This window comes from Nicotiana tabacum, chromosome 18 (assembly GCF_000715075.1).
Source record: "Nicotiana tabacum cultivar K326 chromosome 18, ASM71507v2, whole genome shotgun sequence".
Classification (NCBI taxonomy): Eukaryota; Viridiplantae; Streptophyta; class Magnoliopsida; order Solanales; family Solanaceae; genus Nicotiana; species Nicotiana tabacum.
In genome coordinates this window covers 157851231-157867960 of record NC_134097.1, presented here as the reverse complement: position 1 = coordinate 157867960, position 16730 = coordinate 157851231, and the positions used below count along the sequence as shown (strand labels likewise).

Here is a 16730-nt window from a genome sequence, read left to right as displayed (position 1 = left end):
ATGGGTGAGAATTCAATATGACATGCTGCCTAAATATTGTAGACATTGTAAACTTCAAGGGCATGATCAATTTGAATGTTGGAGGATACACCCTGAACTATATGTGGAGAAGGAGAATGATAACCAAGCAGATACAGCTAAGAAACAGAACATAGGGAAATCACAGCCTATAATGATGTTCTCTAGTGGAAAGGTCGTGGGTAATGTGAATGTTACAGCAAAAGAGCAATGGAAGGAAGTGAAGGACAACAGAGTTAGAAATGTAGTAAATCAAAATACTAGTCTCAATAATAATGGAATGGAGATGGCACCAGCTAAGAAACTTGAAAACAATAAGAACAAGGAGGGTACAAGCACTGTAGATAGACAAGCAGAAGCACAAAGCAACAGTGGTAAGGAATTGGTGGCAGTAGACAATGAAGATAATGATCATGTTCAAGTAGCTAACAAGTTTGCAATATTACAAGGGATGGATGAAGAGGAAGAACCTGTTAATCAATTGGCAATGGTGGCAGCTAATGCAGCAACAAACAGTTCAGCACTTCATGACCAAGCATCTACAAAGCAAAAACCAAAAAATAGGATCAATAATGAGGGAAAGTTAAATCCAGCAGCACAAGCTTTTCATCTTAACTCATCGGGGATTAGTTCGACTAATGGTCTAGTCAATGGAAAGGAGGCATCAAAAGCAAAAAACGATACTACACAATGGGTAGAAAGAAGTTTCAAGGATAAAACAGGAGAAGGAATAGTGAAGATCAATAAACCATGCCAGGAAATCCCATCACAAGATACATTAGTGAACAAGGTACTTAATAAAACTCCAAATTCTCAAGCAGAAGGGTCAAAATCGTCTACATTTAAAGAAAGAGTGCAAGGCTGTGGAGGCAGGCTATGGGATGCACAAAGGGAATACGATTCAGAGGAGAACGAAGTACCACTAGGAGCACAAGCTGATGAGGAACCAAATGAGAAGGACAAAGAAGAAGATGAGCAAAGTGTAAATGGAGAGCCCCATGCCAATGACAACAATACAACTGGTAATCTTTTAATAAAGGGATGATCAGAAAATGTTGAGCACAACAATAATTTTCAGATAGTAGAAGTCATAGAAATTAGAAACTATGAAGGAAGAGGCCCAGAGTTAAATGATCCTGGAGGAACAGAAGATGATCAACTTCAGAAATCACAAGAAGACCCACAAGGACACAACACACCAGAGAAGGAGAAACAACCAAAACAAAAAATAGAAATAGTAAATATTACTGTTACATTGGAGAAAAACCAGTTGCAGCTGTTAAAAAGAGGAGAAGAGAAGGCCTTGGTCCCTAAAAAGAATGCATTTGGAGCTACATCAGGAGGGAAGGAAGACAATGAAGAAGGAGAAGAACCTGGTAAATCAGGATACGATATGGATCAAGAATCATCAACTACCCAACACCTTATGAATGCTGCAAGGCAAGGTGACTTATCACCTACACAAGTGGAAAAGGCAAAATCAGCAGCAAAAGGTAAGAAGAAGCAACAAAAAGATAATTTTGCAGCACCAAAAGATGGGGTGCACACAAGGAGGACGCTAACTAAATCCAACAATCAGTGATGAATGCTCTCATTTGGAATATAAGGTCAGTCAACACACAGCAGGCCTTTGAAAGGTTGACAAAAATGCATAGGCAAAATCACTATGAATTTGTAGGATTAATGGAGCCAAAGCAACAAGCAAAAAAACTGTAAAGGTACAGAAACAAGATAGGACTTGCACAGGCAATTTCAAATGTTTCCAACAAGATCTGGGCTTTCATAGATGAGGTATTTGAGGTAACTGTTATGTACAATATGGTGCAACAACTAACACTAAGATTGTTTCATACTGAATCGCATGTGGAGTTTGTCCTAACATTGATATACGCAAAAATGTGATGCAATTGAGAGGATAGAATTATGGGATTCATTATATGCAATGGCAAGGGATATGGATGCACCATGGCTTGTAGGAGGTGATTTCAATGTAATATGGGACGAAGAAGAGAAGTTTGGTGGGTTACCTGTGTCATTGAATGAAATTGATGATTTTCGACACTGCATCAACACTTGCAATCTATTCGACCTTGGATTTAAAGGCAGCATATTTACATGGTGGAATGGGAGAGCAGAGGAAGACTGTATATTCAAAAGACTAGACAGATGTTTGGCCAATGTTGAGTTCCAACAAACATTTCCAGGAATAGAGGTGCAACATTTGTCAAAGACTGGTTCTGATCATAGTCCAATGTATCTGAAGTGTGATATTGAGACTCCACCAATAAAAAAACCTTTTAAGTTCTTGAATTTTTGGGTGGAACATGCGACTTTTAAAGATGTGGTTAAAGAGAATTGGTCTGCTGATTTTAGTGCAAATCCTTATATTCTTTTCAATCACAAGTTAAAAAAATTAAAGAAGGCCCTTTCATTATGGAGTAAGGCTACATTTGGAGATATTTTCCAAAAGATAGCAAGTATGGAGGAGGTAGTGATGGTTCATGAAGCAGAATTTGAAGCAAATCCTACAGGGATGAACAGGGAAAGGCTACAAAAGGTTTAGGCAGAATTGATCAAATGTCTTGCACTAGAGGAGAAATATTGGCAATAAAAGGCAGGCATGACTTGGTTCAAGGAAGGGGATAGGAACACTAAGTTCTTCCACGCACAAGTGAGAGGTAGGAGGAAGAGACTTCAGCTTAACAGAATTCAAAACAGTGGAGGAACCTGGATTGAAGAAGAACAAGAAATTGCAGAAGAGGCTATCAAATTCTACGTGGAACAGTTCACAGAAGCAGCTACTCCTTCATTATTTGATATCGTAGAGCATGTTCCTAATCTGATTAACACTGAGCAGAATGCAGAATTGATTAAGCAGCCAACAAAAGAGGAGGTTAAAGTGGCAGTACTTGGTCTTAATGGTGATAGTGCTGGGGGGCCAGATGGTATGACAGGAAAATTCTATCATTCTTGTTGGGACTTAATAGGGGATGACCTGTACGACATGGTGAGGGCTTTTTTCAATGGTCATGAGCTACCCAAGTGTGTAACACACACAAACCTAGTTCTGCTACCAAAGAAAAAAGAAGTTACCACTTTTTCTGATTTAAGACCAATAAGCCTTAGTAATTTTTCAAATAAGGTTATATCAAGGGTGGTACATGAAAGGCTAGTGAAATTTCTCCCAAGTCTGATATCGGAGGAACAGGCAGGTTTTGTTAAGGGAAGGAATATAGTAGAAAACATCCTTCTAACTCAGGAGATAGTGACTGACATTAGGCTTAGAACTAAGGCTGGATCTAATGTCATCCTGAAGCTAAATATGACCAAAGCTTATGATAGATTATCTTGGCTATTCCTAACCAAGGTACTGAGAAAGATGAGATTCACAGAAAGGTTGATAGGGATTGTCTTTGGATTAGTTTCAAATAATTGGTATTCTATTCTAATCAATGGTCAAGCTCATGGGTTCTTTAAGTCGTCAAGGGGAGTAAAACAAGGTGATCCTGTATCTCCAACTTTGTTTATATTGGCAGCAGAAGCATTATCTAGGGGTCTCAATGCACTACATACTAACCTGTATTTTTGTGGATTTAGGATGCCAAAGTGGAGTCCAAAGATCAATCATTTGGCGTATGCAGATGACATGATTATTTTCTCATCCTTAGATGAAACATCTCTGATGCTGATTATGCAAGTGCTAAAGGCATATGAAGCTGCATCTGGGTAGCTTGTTAACAAGACCAAATCAGTTGTGTACCTGCATCATTTAACAGACATGGAAGTGGTCAGCAAGGTGGAAAGGATCACAGGCATTCATAGGAATGATTTCCTTATCATATATCTAGGTTGTCCGATATTTTATGCAAGGAGAAAGCTGGAATTCTATCAGCCCCTAATTACTAAGGTAATGGACAAACTGCAATCATGGCAGGGCAAGTTATTATCAGTAGGGGGCAGGGCAGTTCTCATATCCCATGTATTACAAAGCATGCCTATGCATCTACTATCAGCTGTAAACCCTCTAAAGTATGTGATAAATAGGTTGCACAAATTGTTTACTCAGTTTTTCTGGAGCAGCACTGTAGGAGGAACTAGTAGGCATTGGGCTTCATGGAATACCTTATGCATGCCAGTTGAGGAAGGAGGAATAGGTTTCAGGTCACTGCATGATGTAGCAAATGCATTATTCAGCAAGATGTGGTGGAATTTCAGAACAAAACCAAGCCTATGGAGCTCTTTCGTATGTCAGAAATACTGTAAAAAATTAAATTCTGTAATTGTTCCGTGGAAAAGGGGGTCTCACATCTGGAGAAAAATGTTGGAATGCAGAGATCTGATTGAACATCAAATCCTTTGGCAAACAAAAATGGGATCCTCACTATTTTGGTATGAAAACTGGACAGGTCTTGGGGCACTATATTTTTTAGTTCCTCAGGCCTTTGGCATTGATGAAAATGTACATAATGTACATGATGTTACCTTAGATGGTGAGTGGGATGTGGACAGGCTATTTGAAATGCTTCCTGAAGACTTAGCAGTACACATTCTGGAGAAAATCAAACCACCTTCACCTATGCAGGTTCTTGACAGGCCTTGTTGGATGCTGGAAACAAGAGGATATTCCAGTGTTAAGTCAGCATGGGAGTATACGAGAAGAAGAGACGAACCAAGAACAGCTTATAGAATCATTTGGGTAAAGGGACTGCCTTTTAAAATAGCATTTTTCATGTGGAAAGTGTGGAAAACAAAGCTACCTTTAGATGATTTCTTGAAAAGGGTAGGCTACTGCATGCCATCAAAATGTTGGTGTTGTGTACAGACTGACGAGGAATCTCTTCAGCACTTGTTTTTAGATCAGAAACTGCAAAGACAACTTGGAAGTATTTTCTATCGAGGGCAGGAATAGCTGTGGAGGGACTTACATTGCACCAAGCAATCACAAAATGTTGGACTGCAAATGTGTGCTTAAGGCTAAAACCAGTAATGGAAGCACTCCCCTCATGCATAGTTTGGGAACTTTGGAAAAGAAGAAATAGTATGAAGTATGGTGATGTTGTGACAACTAGTAGGGTGATTTATCAAGTTTCATCAAATCTCCAGGCATTGGTGAAAGTGAGAAAGCATGGTATGGACATGGTACCTCACAAATGGCAAGATCTATTAGCTATGATGAAAAATTTCACTCCTAAACTTAAGGTTACAAAAGTCATGTGGGAATTTCCAAGTGCAGGATGGCTAAAAGTTAATACGGATGGTGCATCGAGGGGAAATCCAGGCAGGAGCTCAATAGGTTTTTGTATAAGAAATGAAAATGGTGACATAGTCAAGTCAGTAGGGAAAGAGATTGAGGAGACAACAAACATAGTAGCTGAAGCGAAGGCCATGGTAGAAGCACTAAGGTTCTGCAGATTTCAACAATACTCTCATGTATGGCTTCAAACTGACTCAATGTTATTAAAAAAGATAATGGATGGGATCTGGAAACCACCATGGATCATATCTGAGCAGGTAGAGGAAATGATGCAACTAATGAATGGGGGCAATTACACAGTTACTCATATTCATAGGGAGGGCAACAAGCTGGCAGATCACTTGGCTAATTATGCTTTAGATCATGGAGAAATAGAATGCCAACAATTCTGGCATCTAGATGCACATGGAAGGAGGTTGGTTAATGAAGATAAGCTGAAATGTCCAAATCTAAGGGTGAAGGTGAACAGGAGATAGGAAGCAAAGAGAAAAGGAAGAGCAGGAGGCATGTCAACTTAATCGACCAATATATTCAAATCCTAAGGGAGGAGGATATAATGGTTGGTATTTCTAACTATCTTTTTTCTAATGCAGGTGCCATTACGATGCTTATGGCAATCCATGCTGCAACTTTCGAGATAAATGATGCAAAAGAACAAAAACACATCAATAATCGAGCACAACAACAAAGACTAATGGCATTGGCAACCCAACCAGCATGGGGTGAAAGCGTGCTTTCAGTTCATTGGATATACAACCAGCATGGTGCAGAAGTGTTTAATATCACACGCATGGTTCAATTAGAAACAGGATCTGGGAATATAAAAATGATTACACCTCATTTCGAGCACAATAAGAAGCAAATGGCATTGGAAACACAACTAGCATGTGCAGCAAATATGTTTTCGAGAAAAAAGGCAACAAAGGCTAATGTGTTATATTAACACATGCTTCAATCCACTTTCGGATTAAATATTTAATGTGCACACAAGGTTTAATGTGGAAGGCCTGGCAGACAACACATGCTGGTGAGCAAAGGAATCAAATGGAAAAGTGGAATGCATATGAAAAGTTATCTAGGATACATAAAAGTATGCAATACTCTAGGATGAAGGTACTGTGGGATATATTTCTTTATGCTGCAGTTGTAGGTGGAGCTCACATGCGTTCCAGCACAAAGATGTCTCTTTTCATCAGATGAAGCAAAAGGAAGGCAGCAAGGGGAAAAGAAGGTGCAGATGCCATGCACGATAACTGTTGTCAAACTTTATGCGATCAACATGTGGGAGAGATTCAAATATTATGCTGATTTTGGGCTAGAGAAGTACACTTTTTTGGAGTGGAAATTACAGCAAGAACAACAACAAGAAGAATGGGAATAGGTGCATATGGCTACGACATTAACAGCAGTAATGCACGCGCAAAGGAAATTAAGCACAACAGCTGGATAATGCTAAGGGACAACGAGCACGCAAAGGAGGCAGCTACATCTAACTGTGCATTGTGGCATTTTCTGATTCATAAAAATATTTTAATGTGCACACATGGTTTAATGTGGAAGGCATGGCAGAAAACACATGCTGTTGAGCAAAGGGATCACATGGAAAAGGCTGTAGGTGGAGCTCACGTGCTTTCCACCACAAAGCTCTCTTGACTCCTCGGCTTCATCGATATCGTGCACAAAGACGACGCAGATGTCGGCTCCATCACGAACAGATGTCATGCACAAAGCAGATGTCGTGCACGCTTAATGTTGTGCACTGGTATGCCACCAGCATGTCGAACGGTGCTGACAGCTGGGACGTGATCGAACATGGAGGAACGATAGTTGCAAATGGATTTGCACGCCAAGACTATTTGCTAAACGTACCTCGAGGAGAGCATGTGAGTCTACTATGGAGGATGGAGGGAGCTCGATATGGAAACAAAGTACAACATGCTTTTGTGAAACAAAAGAGAAAACAAGTGTCGAAAATGATATGGAATTGCAACAAACAACCGGGTTTTTTTTAATAGAAGGAACGTTGCATTGTGCCTTTCACATGCACATTCTTGGATGCAGAATTGTATTACAAAGTTTAATAGCATTAATGTGATATCAATTTTGAGTGCAACACTCAATTTTGATAATAGGATACTTGTTAAGTTCAAACTTTATTTCTTTCAGTTCGTAGGATATCATGACATTGTATTTCGTATTTTATCTGGTTATAAATAAAACTAGCCCTAGGCGATTGCCTAGCGGACTGGAAAAAAAATATGACTTATATGAGACAAATATGTAAAAAAGAAAAAAGAAAAGATTTGTTCTATAAAGAAAATAATATAATATAGAAGAGAAGAGATTATAAAGGGAATATTCTTTTGGTGTAAAAAATAGTGTAATGGGTTGGAATTACTTTGCACCATTTTGGTGTTTATACCATTTTGGTGTAAAAAAATTGTGCAATGGTAGATGCCCTAATCATGCTCGGGGGTAGATTATGTTATAATTATGTCTTGTAGAACTACGTGAACTTCTTGATTCATGCATCACTTGACTTCTAGATATTAAGAACAAATTTTTAAATGTTAGAAATCAAGACTTAGCTTATTATAATTTGATCAAATTTGATGGGATTCTGAGAATACATTGATATGTCTAATTGGGCCATCCCTATGCATAATCATTAATACATTGCTACAGCCGATCTTCTTGAGATACTAGATTCTATAGTTGTGTTGTGGATCATTTTTGAGACTTGTGGAAGTATTTGAATAATAATGTTCTTGAGGGTTTATTTAACCATTGTTGGCTTGGAAAGTTATGATTTGGATTTGTTTGGAATATCCGTTAAAAACACTCCCCTTGATGTTATTTATGCTTCATGCCTTGTTTGTTATTGATATGCATATGCTTGGTAAGGAAGAGTGTAAAGTACGAAGTATGATGCCATGCCATTGTTTGTACATTATCATGTGAGGGAGAGTGTAAAGCACGAAGGGTGACGCCATGCCATATTATTGAGAGTAAAAGCACGGAGGGTGATGTCGTGCCATGTTATGTGAGTTTAAAGCACGAAGGATGATATCGTGCCATGTTATGAGAGTGTAAAGCACGAAGGGTGATGTCGTGCCATTTTATCTATGCTGTTATGCTTTATATCATCGTGAGGTCATGGCACGATGGGTGTTTCCGTACAAGCTAGGATGAGGGACATGCATTATATTGTGATATCTATTTTCCCGTGTATATGTTTATGTCTTTACCTTGAGCTGTTATTGTCGCAATCTCATATCTGATGTGACTTATTGCTATTGTTCTGTCATTTATCTCTATAGCGATTGTTGTTGTGTCGCTCATACCTTCTGCTTGTTTAACTTACAAATATCATGCCTATTTTCCTGCTTTTATACACTCATGTCGTATCTATTCTGTTGCACTCGGTACAAGCCTTCCACCATGCTAGTCATTCATGCCTCTACTTGTTAACTTGTAAAGATCATGTGCTTCCTTTTTATTTGTTAAATCTGTACTTAGGCCCCTATCACGCTAGTTAGTTGAAGTCTATATTCCTTGTTTCCAATTGTTGTCATCACTCACATGCTTTCCGCCTAGTCTTTTATTGTTGTCCACATGTATATCCTCGTTCATTATAGCTACTTGTGTATTTCCTACTTTGTAATTCCTATTATCGATATTTCTATCATCTGGTTGGTTCTGCTATACGTAAATTGGGTGAGGATGAGATAAAAGCACGAAGGGTGTTGTCATACAATTGACTTGATATCTGAGTACATTCCTCATGCTAGAAAAGTTAAGAATTGACGGTTGTGGTTTATTGGTTTCATTCTAAGGAAAGGATTGGTCGAGGTATTTGATGATGCCAAATTGTGATCTCTGTTAACACTCGGTTATTGTTTTGCGTATCTGTTTAATTTCATCTTTATTATATCATAGTATAGTTCTATTTCTGATTTACGGTACATGTTTTATCAGAAAGTATCTTTTAACAAAAAAAACTTCATCACTACTTCGACGAGGTTAGAAAAAATACTTACCAGTACATGAGGTCGGTTGTACTGATACTACACTTATGTACATTGCGTACAGATTTTTGAAGCGGAGCTGCTGGTGATGTCGGGTGTTGACTTTGAAAATTCTCGTGCATTCCGTATATAGCTGCCACTTGTCCTTGGTAGCTTAAATTTTGGTAATCTATTTATGTAAATTTCAAATAGATCGTGTTCTAAATCCGTTTGATCTTTTTCAGGAGGAAACAATTCTTCTGCTGTTTCATATCCGTTTGACGGTGATCCTAATGAGATGGCGTTGGGAATAGATTTAGCAGCTTCTCTTTTATTCTTTAATTTTCGTAAGAAATCATCATTGCTTGGAATTTGAAGTTACAAAACTCTCTAAACTTGTCATGACCCTAAACCCGGACCCGGTCGTGATGACGCCTCTCGTGAAGACAAGACTAGCTGACACCTTCCCAATTCATTTTAAAGAAATTAAATAATACGAATTAAGTCTAAATCATAATAATAAATCCAAATGAAAGGTAAACAATATAGTTTGCGGAAAAAGACATAGCCCGCATCTACAAACAAATAGTATTGGGTTCTGGATTCTGTGTTCGAGTCACGCTGAAAGGGAAGTGTGGAAACACTATAGATCCTCCTAATTTGGGAGGGAATTAAAAAAAATACAAACGAATGGTGTAAGATAGTTCCAAATTACATTGAAACTGTATGATGGAGAAAACCAAATAATGAATAGCTTTATATCAATCAAAATGAATTAACATAGTTTAATGTCACATCTACAAACAAATAGTATGTATTTCAAATTCTGACAGTGAAAATAAACTAATCTTCTGAGCATGATCTACAAAAATAGTACTAGAAATACCAAATAGGAATTCTGTAACATTCTTATTACATCTTTGGAAATTATTATGAATAAAAATAAACATGAATATATCAGTCGAAAACGAAGACCTATTTTTCCCTTTTTGTCCTACGTACTGAATTTGTTTATGAATTATTGACTTGTAAGTCAAGGTCTATGGAGTACTCTTATCCTAACTAATCAAACCTAATTTATTTGAATTTTTGACTTGAAATGTTTTTGTCAGACTTAAATTATTTTCATAATATTTTTGACTTAAATCTTTGTCCAATTACTTGACAAGTGCAGAGAAGATATATACAAATTGATAACTAAAAATTTGACTGAAAATGACTAGTTGAGCTTCCTGGAAGTGATTGCTGCAAAGCAGCAGTAGTAGATTTTCTTTTCTTTGCGATATATATACCTCAGAACTATTCAATAGAGCAACAAAGCAAAGATTTCTTGATTGTTTTGATCTTTATAGTGCAGAAATGGATTACGGAAAACTTGCATTGCTTATGCTTTATGCCCTTCTCTGTAGACTTACTTTCTCCTCATCCTCAATTCATTTGTGCCCCAAAGATCAAGCTCTTGCTCTTCTCCAATTCAAACAGATGTTTACCACATATCCTGACAATCTTGGTTATTTGGATTTTTACTGCCACACATCTTATCCTAAAATGATTTCATGGAATAGAAGCAGAGATTGTTGCTCATGGGAAGGAGTTAGTTGTGACAAGACAACAGGCCAAGTGATTGAGCTTGACCTCAGTTGCAGTCAACTTCAAGGCAAGTTTCATTCCAACAGTAGCCTCTTCAAACTCTCCAATCTCAAAAGGCTTAATTTATCTTATAATGATTTCTCTGGATCGCACATTTCGCCTAAATTTGGTGAGTTTTCTAGTTTGACACATCTTGATTTATTATATACAAGTTTTTCAGGTCAAATTCCTTTTGAAATCTCTCATCTTTCTAAATTATACGTTCTTCGTATCAATAGTGAACTTAGACTTGGGCCTCACAATTTTGAACTTCTCCTTAAGAACTTGACCCAATTAAGAGTGCTTGAACTTTTCTTTGTCAACATCTCTTCCACCATTCCTCTAAATTTCTCTTCTTATTTAACAACTCTACAACTTTCATACACGCAATTATATGGGACATTGCCTGAAAAAGTTTTTCACCTTTCCAACTTGAAATCTCTTAACTTATGGGGCAATACCCAGCTCACAGTTAGGTTTCCAATGACCAAATGGAATAGCAGCACATCTCTCATGGGTTTAAATCTCAATAGTGTGAATTTTACTGGTAATATACCTGAATCATTTAGCTATTTAACTTCATTGAATGAACTGGACATGAGCTCTTGTAATCTCTCAGGGCCTATTCCTAAACCTCTATGGAATCTAACTCGCATAGAGCTTTTGTACCTTGGAAATAACCAACTTGAAGGACAAATTTCCCAGTTCTTCAAATTCAGTAATCTCCAGAGGTTATCGCTTGGAAATAATAACTTGGATGGCCGACTTGAGTGCTTCAATGGGACGCAACTTAGGTACTTAGAAATTTCATCCAATTCCCTAACTGGTCCAATTCCTTCCAATGTAAGTGGTCTACAAAACCTAAACGAGCTCTTTTTGTCATTTAATTACTTGAATGGGACTATACCATCCTGGATATTCTCCCTCCCATCACTAGATTGGTTAGAGTTGAGCAATAACCATTTCAGTGGCAAAATTGAAGAGTTCAAGTCCAAAACATTAAGCATAGTTGATCTAACACAAAATCAGCTGCAAGGTCCTATTCCAAATTCACTACTAAACCAGCCGAACCTAAAATCTCTTCTCCTTTCTCAAAATAATCTCAGTGGACAGATTGCTTCAACTATCTGCAATCTTAAAACAGTGCAGTTGCTAGATCTGGGAAGCAATAATTTACAGGGAACAATCCCAGAATGTTTGGGCGAGATGGATAGTACTCATGTTCTGGATTTAAGCAATAATAATCTTACTGGGACAATTCAAGCAAATTTTAGTACTGGAAACATATTCAAAGTCATTAAATTGCATGGGAATAAGTTAGAGGGGAAAATCCCAGGATCTTTGATCAATTGCAAGTATTTGGAACTACTTGATTTAGGTAACAACGTGTTGAACGACACTTTTCCAAAATGGTTGGGAATCCTACCGAATTTGAAGATCTTATATTTGAGATCAAATAAGTTGCATGGGTCCATTAGAGCTTCAAGGAATAAAAACTTCTTTGCAAAACTTCAAATTATGGATCTTTCATCCAATGCATTTAGTGGGAATTTACCAGCAGGCCTTTTTGAGAAATTCCAATCGATGAAACTAATTGATAAGAGCATGAGTACACTTTGGTATTGGAGTGCAAATGTACAAATTGCATCTAATTTGATATTTACAACAAAGGGATTGACACTTGAATTTCCTCGAGTTTTGAATACTAGTAACATGGTTATCGATCTCTCAAGGAATAGATTTGAAGGTTGTATTCCAAGTACTATTGGAGGTCTCATTGGACTTCGTACGCTGAACTTATCTCACAATGGCTTGGAGTGTCACATACCACCATCACTGCAACATCTATCTGTTCTTGAATCATTGGATCTCTCATTTAACAAAATTGGTGGAGGAATTCCGCAACAACTTGCATCTCTAACATCACTTGCCGTCTTAAATCTCTCTTACAATCATCTCGTTGGATGCATCCCTAAAGGAAATCAATTTGATACTTTCGAGAACAGTTCATACCAAGGGATGGATGGGTTACGTGGATTTCCACTCTCAAGAGGCTGTGGTGATGACGGAGTAACACAAGCGACAACTCCAGTTGTGCTAGATCAAGGAGAAGAAGAAGATTCATCAATGATCAGTTGGCAGGCGGTTCTTATAGGTTACAGTTGTGGACTAGTTATTGCACTGTCCATAATATACATAATGCTGTCAACTCAAAATCCATTATGGTTTTGCAAGATGGTTGAAGAATTGGAACGCAAAATTGTTACGAGAATAAAAAATCACAAGAAAAGACAATAGTGTGTCCAGGTATTCAACTTGATCTCTATGCAGATTCTTTTGATTATAATCTAACCATTTTAACTCTAATTCTTAATTCATTTTTGAACATTGCAGATTTCAAGTCTAATAAGTTGCTGGAGATGCAAATTTAAGCCTTTATCTTTCACAGTTTATTATGATGTTTCATGAAGTGTTTGTTACCGTATGAATAAAGGCATGAGTTTTCTTCCTTTGAGACTCGAACACAATTTATTTTCATTTTTCTATAGTTTGTTGCATAGAGATTATTGGTTGAGTTCATGGCCTCAAATTATATCATTGCTTTCTATAATCAACCTTATTATTAGTTGACTAACTGGATTCGATTGCAAAGCCAGTTCATAAATTTATGATGTTATTCTTATCTTTTTTCTTAATTACATGAAGTAATTTCAATGGAAAGCTAAACATTAACATGCTAAGGCTGTCTTTGATATGCTAGTTCATTGATTTCTCCTCCTTGTTCCTTATGGTATTAACTCAATCGATAAAAATTGCTCTAAAGTTCAAGCATATAACTTCTGAATATGAGCATTTAACCCAAAATCTCTTAGGAAACCTCTACACACTTTACCTTTGCGGGATTTTTATTATCCCCAAACTATTTTAAAGTAGAATTATTTGCATCCTTAATGATGACGTGACAGAGGGGTAATACTTACCCACACCGGATGTTTACACCAAACTATATTAACTCACTATGATTAATTAATTTAATTAGATGAGAATGCATATAATTTACCATGGTTAAATGATTGAAGTCCATATGCAAGATACATGACATGTATCTATTGGTTTGGTGTAAACACCTGGTGCGGGTAAGTTTTTACCCGTAACAGAGTGTGTGTATTTCGATCTCCTTTGAGAGAGTGAGAAGCAAGAAAAAACGATTTTCCGATTTTTTTTTTTGTTACTTCTTTTTGCGTTTCTTCTCTAATTCCGACGGATATTCATTCACCGGCGACTTTATCTTACCATTTTTCTTCCATTTATTCTGTTTTTATTTTTCCTCTTTCTATCCTTTTCACACACAAATTAAACTCTCAAAATGATCTATTCATAAGCAAAGCAAAATATACTCAGATCAGGATAAAAATCTATCGTCGGAAAAAAAAAATTCGCCGGAAAAAATGGTGTTCTTGAAATTCCGACGACCACCATTATGCCGAACAAAAAGAAAGAGAATGAAATAACCAAAAAAATAAGAATAATGATAAATAAGAAAAAAGGATAAGAAAAAGAAGAAAGAATAAAAAATAATAAAAATACAAGTGGCGCGTGTAATTCACCACTTGCCAAGATTTTGATTGTCTAATTTTAAGGTGGTATATTTAAAAATAATTTAGGGGGTAATAGAATTCCCGCAAAGATAAAGTGTGTAGCTGAGAATCCGAGTATAAGTTAGGGGGTACTTATGCATTTTCCCAAGTTCAAACATATAACTCCAAATATTTAACAGATCATAAGGAAAAGAAGCGACAAAAAAAACAGAACATTTTCATAACCTTCTTGAAAACCCAAGTTGCAAAAACACATAATTGCAACCAGGTAAGAATTTTAGCTAAAAACAATCTCGTTTTGACTCTCAAAAGTGAGAAATGTCATTTTATTTCCTGGTTGCAATGTACGTGTGTGAGTTCAAAAATCTAACTAATATGACAATTTTAGTTAAAAACTCGAAAACCAACAACCATAAAAAGATACCAGCCAGTAGCAGCATTCATGTCTCTAGCAATATTGTATTTATTCTTATTTAACATTTCGACATATTATATACAACAAAACTTGAATGGCTTGTCAGCACTCATCATGACTTTCTTCTCGAAAGCATGTTTATAAGAAACAGCTTATGCCACTCGTATTGTCCAAACTTGACAAAAGAGAGATTGAAATATTGATTTTGTTACCTTAGCATTAAGGCTGGTAACAGGGGTGACAATGAAAACCAGTTCCTAGATACAGGGAATGATACATATCATTGCTGTTCTGAACTAGTTCTACGATTCTTTATGGCCATATTTTCCGTCCAAATAGTTTTGTGGGAAAAGAGCCTTTAAGTGGAAGACCATTTTCAATACCATGCTTGATTGTGTACAGAAATTTGTTTGAACTGTTAATTGAAACATGTTGTCCATACTATTTGTAAGCACGTGATTTTTGCCCTATATGAGAATTACTCGCAAAAAAATTCAAAAATAAAATAATTTTTCTTGGTGTGCAATTTTGTGGTATTTTGTGATATTTTGAATAATTATTTGTTTTTGTCTGTGCATGTTTATTTGCTAAATTAATAAAAAATACAAAAATATGTCGCATTTTGCATGTAGGATTTAATTCTACAATTTGTTAGTAATTTGTTTACAAAAAATAAAAATTTACAAAAAAAGGCATCGTTTGCATTTTTAGCATTTAATGTACAAATATACAATTTTATGCTTAATTATTACTTAATTGTGCGTTAATTATTATTTGGAGTTAATTTGCGCTTTTATAACTTAATTTAGTTCTTAATAATAATTTAAGTATTTTTATAATTTAGTTTTAGAGAAATAAAAGAAGAAAAAAGAGCGAAAATATAAAGAAAGTCGGAATTGAGCCTCTTCTTCGATTTCAAGCCACAGGCCCAAAAAATGGTCCAATCTTCCCAAACGACCCAGTCCATTTCGAACTGGGTCGACCCAGTCCATAACCCAAAGAGACTCAAACCCCCTTTTCTTTCATTTTTTATAAAACAAAGCAAAACAAAAAAAAATCAAGAAAACCCTAAGAGCTAAGCCATCCGCCCCCCTCCCTATCTTCTTCTTCCTCAAGCTCCCCTCCCTAGCAGCCATGGCTGCCCTACCCCCTCACCCAACGCCACCCCCTCCAGCCCTTCCCCCTCACCCCGTCACACTCACACACACACGCACCAACAACTCCATAGCTGCCCACCTCCATCGAGCTTCGTCATCGTCGAGTTTGAGCTCATCCATGGCTTCCCTTACTGCATCGTCTGCTCCTCGTTGCTGCGTTTGTTGCTGCATTAAAGCGTTTCCGAGCAGCTGTTGCTGCGTCTCTTCTCTTCGTGCTGCTGCTGCTCGCGACCGCTACTGCTTAAGCAAAAGCTTCGTCCAAACGAGCATCGTCGTCTCCATCGCTGCTACTAGTTGAGTAGCGTTGCTACTGCTGCCCACGTCGCCACTGCTGCTGCATTTTTTCCAGCTATTTGCTGCTTCACTTTATCGTCCTCTTTGCTGCTATTGATGCTTGTTGCTTTGTCGTCTTCAAGTCCGTTTATGTCCAAGTTTCGTTGGTTTCGTTTAGAGTTCGTTCGATGTTCGTCGTTGGTCATTCACGGTTAGTTGTTCTAATTTTTATTTCATCCATAATTTGTTTGATATTTTCAGATTTGGAATTAGTATAAGTTTGCTTTAGTTTTCTTATTTATTTTAGATAAAAATTGTTAGTTTAATTATATTGTTGTTAGATTTAAGTTGAAGATCCAATTTAATTATTTTTCAGCT

At 37.0% G+C, this 16730-nt stretch overlaps 1 protein-coding gene and 1 pseudogene across 2 annotated transcripts; both read left to right on the top strand.

Moving 5' to 3' along the window:
* The window catches only part of LOC142172782 (U-box domain-containing protein 1-like), a 175313-nt pseudogene that overhangs the window by 122634 nt on the left and 35949 nt on the right, over positions 1–16730 (top strand).
* Positions 10558–13417, top strand: LOC107797631 (receptor-like protein Cf-9). Of its 2 annotated transcripts, XM_016620532.2 has the most exons (3): positions 10561–11038; positions 11528–13215; positions 13303–13417. In XM_016620532.2, the coding sequence occupies exons 1-2, from the start codon at positions 10639–10641 to the stop codon at positions 13204–13206; spliced, it is 2079 nt and encodes a 692-aa protein (XP_016476018.1). In that variant the 5' UTR covers positions 10561–10638; the 3' UTR covers positions 13207–13215; positions 13303–13417. The 2 variants fall into 2 exon arrangements, with proteins under 2 accessions (XP_016476017.1, XP_016476018.1); XM_016620531.2 differs by having other exon boundaries at positions 10558–13215.

What these genes read in the sequence shown, in the direction of transcription:
- LOC107797631 (XM_016620531.2), top strand. Translation starts at nt 10,639, where the DNA reads ATGGATTACGGAAAACTTGCATTGCTTATGCTTTATGCCCTTCTCTGT.